This window comes from Monoraphidium neglectum (assembly GCF_000611645.1).
Source record: "Monoraphidium neglectum strain SAG 48.87 unplaced genomic scaffold scaffold00373, whole genome shotgun sequence".
Lineage (NCBI taxonomy): Eukaryota > Viridiplantae > Chlorophyta > Chlorophyceae > Sphaeropleales > Selenastraceae > Monoraphidium > Monoraphidium neglectum.
The window spans coordinates 19,619-28,085 of record NW_014013255.1 but is presented as its reverse complement, the minus strand read 5'-3'; the positions used below and the strand labels follow the sequence as shown (position 1 = coordinate 28,085).

The following is an 8,467-nucleotide window of genomic DNA, read 5'->3' as shown; positions in this document are numbered from 1 at the left end:
TGCATGCGTCAAAGCCAATGCACACAAATGCATCCGCAAGACATCGAGCCCGTGACACGTGCGGAATCGAGCCCAACAGCGGTACGCACAAGACAGGTGATTGGTTGCAACACCATGTGTCCAATGCAGCAGGGAAGCCAAACCCCTCTGCATGGGCGAAAGCGTGTCGGATGCATGAAATACCACTGCATGCCTGCATGGCCACCAGCACCGCACACGCACAGCATACGTGCAGCGTCCGTGCAGCTGGAGTGCCCGGCGTGCGAGCGCCTGATCATGCTGAAGGGCCCGTTCCCTCCTTATGCCAGTGAGGCCTTATCCTGCCGCCGTTCTCTCCCGCCACCTGCTTCGCGTGCTGAGGCTCGGCGTGTATCAGAAGACTGTGAGGGCGGCGGTCGAGAGGGCCGTGGCCGCGGCGGCGCGCACCACGTAAGGCACCTGCAAGCAGGATGGGCACATGCGTGTCAAGCCAGCAGTGAACGATGCGCTGGGCATGTTGTTGGGGGCTGCACGTGTGCCATTGCATCGTGCAGCAAGGAGTATGTGATTGGGCGGCAGCATCGGCGGGAGCGAATGACGAGCTTATCTTTTGACATTTGATTGCAACGAACACTGCCAGGCCGGCAAAGCAAAGGTCGCACCAGAAGCCGCAAGAGCACGCAAGCACAGAACCAGCTGCAAACTTATGCCAGCCGCATATCCCAGCGAGCGTCGCCCCGCCGGCGGCGCGCTTACGCCAGGTGTGGGCCGACCCAGCCAGCCGGCAGCACATGCGCACACTGTTCAGCCTGAGCTGGGCGCCCGCTGCCAGGGGCCGCTGGCCAGGCGCGGCAGCCTACTGGCCGCGCACCTTGGGCACGTTGTGCAGGGACTCGGTGACACTCATGATCCTGCAGCGGGGGCGGCGTTGTGTGAGGGCTGGGGGTTGCCAGCAGCAACGAACCCTGGTGAGGTCGCTGAACCCGGGCTTTTGTGCTGAAGCAACCACTGCGTGGGCACGACGCGCGCCCTTGCGTAAGACACCTGACTCGGTAATCTGGCGGCCTGACGACATAAGGCTGACAGTTGCGCAGCACGTGAGGACGCGGACACCGCCCTGGCAACGCCGCAGTGCCCGCAAGCGAGCAGCCAGCAGCCGGCAGCGAGCAGCGAGCAGCCGGCAGCGAGCAGCGAGCAGCGAGCAGCGAGCAGCGAGCAGCGAGCAGCTTGGCTTCCTGCATGTCGGCGCCTGCCCACCGGTCGTCCTCGCCGCGCGCGATGATGCTCCAGGACACGTGCAGGGGGAAGCTCTCCGGGGCCACGGCGCTCAGCGGCCATGGCAGCCGCGGGTAGAATTCCAGCACCCCCTCCACAACGATGCGGCCCTGGGATTAAGGGTCAGGGTTCAGGGTTCAAAGGGTTGGCTGCAGGTGGCTGCTGTGCGGATGGGATGAGACCACAGCTGTGTCGATATCGACATGGATGCGGCCCAGGGGTGCTGGTTCGGGGTTGGGATTTCTGGTTTCAGGGGTTGCTGTGGGTGGCTGACCTTTAATTGGGGTGCGAGAGACCGCAGCTCCATTGCCCGCCGTTTGATCGCTCGCAACTGGCACGCCGCCCTTGCTGCAACGCTTGACAGAACTCGGGTCCGCCTTCGAACCCTCACAAATCAGGGCGTGTCGTCGCGCCCGTGCAGGCTGCTGGTCATAAGTGGTTGGTGTCGCATCAAACAACGCATGTATAAACCCATCATGTTGCCACAGCCTGTGGAGACATGGGCTCAGGGCACGGGCTGCCCTGAGGGCACCACATGCATTTGGCTCTCACCAGGGCGTCGTTGACCATGGAGACTGTGACCAGCCGCGGCGTCGTCCCCACGCGCCAGAACGGCAGCCCCAGCCCGCGCGCCAGCACGCGCATGCGTTCGGTGCCGCGTGCGAAGAAGAGCGGCGTGTCCCACACAGCTGGGGAAGCAAGGGCGCGGCGTGGGGGCGGCAGGGCGGGGTGCAAGGCAAATTAGGAGCGATGCGCGCAGCGCTCCGTCGCTGACATTGGGTAGATTGGTGCGTATGTGCGTATGCAGGAGCCGGCTCAGCTTCAGGTCCCGACTCTGAGCCATTGAGCTGGAGGTGCAGGCGACACAGCCAGCTTGCAGCCCCTGGGCAGCCCCGGCGTTCCGTCACGCTTGACGCAAGCTCAGCGGGCATCACGAGGGGAAAAAGCAACATCAACAGTTTGATGACCTTGAACACCCCAGACCAAGCGGCCCTGGCCTTGAACAACGAATTTATCAGCATGCATCACTATCAGCTCCGAGCCGAGTCGGCCAGTCGCGCAACTGCCCCTCGCGGGCCGTCTGCTGTGCTTCCCCACCGTTGTGCACGAAGCGCAACAGGATTTTCTGGCCGTCGTCCGTGCTGAAGGAGGCACGACTGTACAGCCCCATCACGGTGCGCACCAGGTCCTGACGGGAGCGATGGCATGGGCAACGAAAAGGAGCACGAGGCGGGGCCCGAGTCAAAGTTGGCACGGTGGTGCAAGCCGACAGCGGCCGTCGTCACGCACATGCTGCTGATCACAAATAAACCAGCTGCTGAGCGGTGGGGCTCGCGGTGCGTTTGGCGCCGGCACAGGGCCGGAAATTGCACATTCAGTTGACTGGTGGCCGCGCACCTGGATCTCGGGCGCGACGTCGTCATAGGGCCTTGAGATGTGGGAGGTGTAGCGGTGGCCATGCGGCGCCGTGCTCTCCTTGGTCGCGCCGGCTGGGACTTGGACCTTGCCCACGACCTGGGTGGTGATCGTCTCGGCCATGGTGCTGGATGGTGTTGGGGGCTGCTGCTGGCGGGGGCGGCACTGCGGCGGGCAGCGAGGCTGCAGGTGCGGGCACGACGCGAGGGGGCGTCAGCACTGGTGGTGCGGCAGTTGAACAAGGGGCCTGAGCAGTTTGCTGGAAGTGGAAAGCGTTGATTGATAGTATAGTCGCACTCCAATCCGCGTGCCCCTGTTTTCTTTTCCAATGGATCGTACATCGCAGCCCCCCATCACAAAACGCCATCATCGTGACGGGGCGCCCATCTAGAATCATTGGAGTCAAAGCGACTGCGCGATAGGGCTGCGATGCTAGTTGATAAAGAAAATGACATTGAGACCCACGGCAGTGACAGGCAAAAGCCCCACTTTAGGCGACGCGGTCACTGCTGTAGATCACTTTACTCATGGCCGCTGTGATGGATGCAGGTATCAGAGACGGTACAACGATTCACGCCATTTTCCCGAATTTGCAGCCTCTTTCCAAGCCTGCGTGGTGTTGACCAAAATTGAATGCTTGAAATATACACGTGAAGTACACAATACAATCTCAAACAAAGACCAGGAAGTGATTCCTACTCATCTGCTGCATCACGCGTACGGTAGTAGACAGCACACGTGAATTGGCATCGCGCACTGCTGCGCGCGTGCTGCATCCCACCCGTCATGTCCAGGCGCCGCGCAGGCGAGACCTTCGACGCCAACAGCGCAGGCACGCCTGCCCAGCAACAGCAGGCCAGCCTTGAGCGGGATGCGGCCCCCTCGCCTGGGCTCAACATAGCTGCGATCCGGCGGAATGCGAGCCGACTCAGGACGGATGGGTCTGTCGGCGGCGCACGCGAGCCAGCAGCGTTGCAGTCAACCTCTGCAGCGGCTGCACATGCAGCCCTGGAGGCGAAGACACAGCAGCTTCAACAACAGAACCCTGAAGGCGGGGGCCTGCAATTTACCACTTACAGGAACGCCCTCTTTGCGGGTGGCGACGAGCAGCAGCAGCAGCAGCAGCAGCAGCAGCAGCAGCAGCAGCAGCAGCAGCAGCAGCAGCAGCAGCAGCAGCAGCAGCAGCAGCCGCAGCAGCAGCAACAGCAACAACAACAGCAGCAACAGCAGCAGCAGGACCAAGAGAAGCATGAGGAGACACAGCAGCAGTGGCATGAGCAGCAGCGGCTGCAGCGGAAAGACTCGCAGCGGGCCAGTGCTCGCGCAAACCAGGGCGACCATCCACAGGCCCCTGGCAGGGACGCAAAGCCGCCCACCGCCAAGGTGCCTGGTGCTCTGATGCATGCTGAGGCGGCCAGCACGGCGGCAGACCAGGATGGCAGTGGGGAAGACCTTGCCGCGGCTAAGGACGAGAGCGCTGCTCAAGGTGAGGTTCGTGACCCTTGCAGCTTTCACCGATGAGCACGCAGACGTGCTACCGCCATGCCGCTCTGCCTGGGTGAAACGGCCCACACTCCGCCGCGTATTAGCACTTGCCACAGCTGTACACATGGCATGCCATGGATCCCGCAGGTCTTGTAGGCCCCTCTGACGCCATGGCGGGCCCTCGCTACTTGTTTGACCCCGACACTGGTCTGCTGACGCGCGCCGGCGAGGGCGCCGCCAGGAGCGGAGCCGCCCCGACGCGTCGCTTTGTGGAGGACTGGCGGACGGGCGCGTTCTACCCGGTGCATGCTGGCGGCGAGGGCGGCTGCGGGGCATGGCTCAGGTGCGTGGCTTGGGATTCTGATTGTTTCCAGCGAGCAAAATCGCATACGCGGATGGCAACAGCAGCAGGTGCGGGTTGCAGGCCCACACCTATGTGTGACAGCGTGTCGTAGGAGGCAGGGCCGCTGAGGCTTTCAACCGGCTGGGCATGCGTGTGCACGGCGCAGGTGGCGGCTGGCGCGTCGGCCGCGTGACTGGGAGGCGGAGGAGGAGGGGGGACTGCTGAAGGGCATCACAGACTTTGCTGACACGATGGGCCACTGGAGCGGGGTGCTCGGCATGTTTGCACAGGTGCGAGCAGTGTGCAGGTTTGGCCACTGACGTGTCACTGGCCAGCATCATGGACACACCCTCCGCATGTGGGAAGCCCATGATTGATGTGCGTGCACTGACGCGCTACAAGTGGCTATGTGTTGCTGTGGGCACACCTGTGGGTCTGATTAAAACGACAACCACGGGCGTTCGGGCACAGCGCCCAGTGAAGCATACTCTAGAGAGCGCACATGTGCATATGCGCTCACACCCCTGCAGGGCCTGTGCGGCGGCCTGGCGCTGCTTGGGTTCTTCCAGACGTACTTGCTATCTGCAGCAGCGGGGCCCGAGGCATTCCTGGCGACCTACTCGCCCGTCGCGCAGCAGGTGCGCGGCAGCTGCAGCCGGCCAGACGCGCTCACGTCGGCGGCGCCGCAGGACACTTTGTTGATCCCTGCTGCCGTTGCATGAGCGCGTCTGTCTTGTTTTTTCCTTACCTGGTGCTCTGCCGCAGTGGGGTCCGCCTCCCCACCTTCGGCTACAGCTTCGCGTTGGAACGCCAGCGGCGCCACACTTGTCTCCGGGCGCTGCCGCACATAGCCTAAAATGAGACGGCGCCCGCCGCCTGCCGCGCAGGTCAACCGCGCCTACCTCGGGCTTCTGAGCCTGAGCATGGTGGCAGCCGCCAGCCGCATGGCGTTCGACCGGATAGGCGGCTTTGAACCCCTCGGCCTGAGGTGCGGCGCAGCTGCTTGTTGCTGCCATTTGCGTCACATATGGCTCCAATGGAATCACCCAAGCAACCATGCCGGGGAAGGCGGCGAGTGCTTCAGTATGTTGTGGTTGAGGCTTGACGCAAGGCGCTGCTCAGCTCTCTTGTGCTGAGCTCGTCGCCCGCAACCAGCCGCGCGCATGCGCTCGCCATCGGGCCATCCCGCGACGCAGGCTGCGCGTCGTGGATGCCGCGACGATGGCCTTGTTTGTTGTGGCGTACGTTATAAATCTGGTGGCGACGCCGATGGATGATCAGCTCACTTACGAGGCCGCGCGCTCGCCCGGCTACTGGCAGCTTCCGCTGCTGCGAGCGTTCCAGTCGCGCCTGGCGCTGTGGCACGTGGCCAACCTCGCGCGCGTCTGCGCGTGCGGCGCGGCGTGGGGGCTGGTGTGCTACCGGGCGTCGCCGCGCGTGGTGGGCGCGGTGTACGCGTCGCGGGGCGCGGGGCAGGGGGGGCGGGCGCCCTGCACGCTGCCGGCGGCGGCGGCGACGGCGGCGGGCGGCCAGCAGTACGGCAGTGGTGCGCTCCCGTCGGTCGCAATCGGGTGACAACAGGCGGTCAACCTGTAACATAACTCAAACATGGCTAGCATCCAAGAGGTAGCATTGGAAGCGAGGGGCAATAACCAGGATGGCACGTGGTCAACGCATACTGCGTCACCGCACTACTCACTCGAAGGGCCGCGCCAGTGACAGCGAGCACTGGAAGCACAAACATGGATAGGCAGATAGCGCGGATGTATCAAGCGCTGCTGATAACGCGATAAATGTGCTTCATTGCGTTGGATTGCAACGTTGTCTGTGCTGTGTCACAGCGTCACACGAGAGTGCGATCTCCACTCTGACCCCATAGACAGGAACTTTACGTGTAAGCTTCCACACCCATAATCTGAAGATCCGCACCAGCGGCCTGACTGCTCCACAATGGTTGTGCAGAGCAGGTGAGCCAGCTCATTTAGGTGTCACAGCAGTGGCTAAGCAGCGTGCGTTAAGAAAAATCGCACTAGTTTACAAAATTCAACGCACGACGCGCACAGGTTCTGCCCAGCGGCATCAAGTGCAGTGCTCGGCGCTGCACCACTGCTGCGTGCCCTACCCTGCCAGTGTCTGGATGGCGGACGGGGCCGCTGGCCTAGGCGGTCGCTGGCGGTGCGCGCGGCGGTCAAGCAGGATACAGAGGTTCAGGTTGAGCGCGTCAGCAGCAGCAAGGGCAGCCGCAAGGCCGTTAGCCAGGTGCGGACACGTGTTGACCAACGGCGTCAGATGCAGACTTCGGCCCAGCAGCGTGCATGTGTTCCAAGCGGCGGCACAGCTCTAAGAGTGGCAGGCTTTATTGCATGCCGCGCATTCGCAGTGTTTGGATTCGGCTGCCCCACTGCCACCCGCGATGAAGCAGTCCCGTCGTGTCGAATGAACGCAGGCGTTCGTAAAGCTACTTGGCATCGAGACCTCGCCCAAGCAGGACGTCACCCCAGGTGAGGAGCAGGCTGCCCTCCAGCCTGGCCAGGCGGCCTGTGCCCGACCGCTCAGCGGTGCCGGCCCCGGCTGCTGCTTCCGCCCGCCCTACCTAACTGATACCGAGCTCTCAGCCGGCGGTGTTGGGGCCTCACCTTTGTCCGCGACTGCGCCCGGATGTCAAAACTCACATGTTCAAACATCATGCGGGCCGCGCTCGGAAACCTCAGAGGAGCTGGCCAACTCGCCCTACACCTCTTACACGCCGCCGCTCAGCAACCTCACCGTGCAGCAGGTGGGTTGGCTCGGGCAGCATTTGCGGGCGCATGCTTGAAGCGCAAAGGGCGGTTGCAGTGGGGCAGGGGTTTGCGATTGCGAGGGGGCTGCACCCAGATTGACGTGGTTGCATGGGCTGCAACCACCATGTGCAGTTGTGGATGGCAAAGGCGTTAGCCCATTGCGTTGGAACGCTCCTCGCTAGTTGACGTTTGCATTGGATATCATCACTAACTGATGTAATACATAAGTCAAAGGACAATTGTGCCACTCCCTGCGCAGAAACGTCCCTACTGGCGGGAACGGTCGTGGACGGAGACCGACGTGGCTCGCCTGGTCTTCTACGGCGCCATGTCTGGGTGGGGACATGTCGCATGCTGTGTGTACGTGTTGTATGTGTGTGTGTGTGTGTGTGTGTGTGTGTGTGTGTGTATGTTGTGTGTGCGTGTGTGTGCGTGAGGGTTTTGCATGTGCTATTGAAAATCGCACCAAAGCATGTGACTGTCGCCGTGTGGATGCTGCCACCACTGGCAGTCAAGCCCGCCACGCCCAGCCCACCCTGCCAGCCACCCCGGCTGCCGCCTTACAGACCGCCTGTGCCTGCGCCCTGCCGTCCTCTCACCCCCGCCCCAGGGCTGCGCTCGTGCTGGGGCCGCTCACCTACTCTCCAGAGGCGCTGCAGCTCATGCTCACGTGGTGAGGTCAGCATGGTGGTGTCAGCTTGTATCAAGGGCCGGTGCCTCATCCTGCATGCATGCCTTTACCTGCAGCAGCCTCGCCCTTGGGGGCCGTAACCCCCCCGAGGGAGGCAGGGTTTTTCCCTCGCTGCTGGCAACACGTCGCAGATTTGGATGTGATAATCCATGCCTTTGACGGCTGACGTGTCCGCACACCCCTCAGCCCGGGGGGGGGGGGGGGGGGGGGGGGCGCTGCATCACACCCTATGTCATATACCTGGGCCGCGCCTTCGGCCCCCTCCCCCAATCGATGACATCATAGGTATGTCATATCCGGCGGCCTGGGCATCAGCCTCAGCTACCACAGGTGGGGACGGAGCCGCGGCTTGTGCTGACACAACAGCATTGCATGTGACTCTCGCATGCCCCGTCAGATGCCCAGCTCCTGTGCAGCCGCTTGCGATTGAAGAAGACCAGCTCTGCACTCAGCAGAAAGCCTTTCTGTTTTGCATGCCGTTGCTCGGACGACCCCCCC

At 62.9% G+C, this 8,467-nt stretch overlaps 3 protein-coding genes across 3 annotated transcripts; 2 read left to right on the top strand and 1 right to left on the bottom strand.

The window, feature by feature from the left end:
- Positions 1–372: 372 nt before the first annotated feature.
- MNEG_3081 (hypothetical protein) lies at positions 373–2,793 on the bottom strand (the record flags this gene model as incomplete). Its single annotated transcript, XM_014048446.1, has 6 exons — positions 373–438; positions 851–890; positions 1,237–1,364; positions 1,807–1,943; positions 2,353–2,443; positions 2,653–2,793. 6 exons carry the CDS (start codon positions 2,791–2,793, stop codon positions 373–375), a joined length of 603 nt encoding a protein of 200 aa, XP_013903900.1.
- A 1,532-nt stretch (positions 2,794–4,325) lies between these two features.
- MNEG_3080 (hypothetical protein) lies at positions 4,326–6,073 on the top strand (the record flags this gene model as incomplete). Its single annotated transcript, XM_014048445.1, has 5 exons — positions 4,326–4,498; positions 4,665–4,788; positions 5,029–5,136; positions 5,386–5,486; positions 5,695–6,073. The coding sequence occupies 5 exons, from the start codon at positions 4,326–4,328 to the stop codon at positions 6,071–6,073; spliced, it is 885 nt and encodes a 294-aa protein (XP_013903899.1).
- Positions 6,074–6,448: 375 nt separating this feature from the next.
- On the top strand, positions 6,449–7,955 carry MNEG_3079 (hypothetical protein; the record flags this gene model as incomplete). Its single annotated transcript, XM_014048444.1, has 6 exons — positions 6,449–6,465; positions 6,661–6,757; positions 6,945–6,999; positions 7,210–7,274; positions 7,538–7,614; positions 7,889–7,955. 6 exons carry the CDS (start codon positions 6,449–6,451, stop codon positions 7,953–7,955), a joined length of 378 nt encoding a protein of 125 aa, XP_013903898.1.
- Between the last annotated feature and the right edge of the window lie 512 nt (positions 7,956–8,467).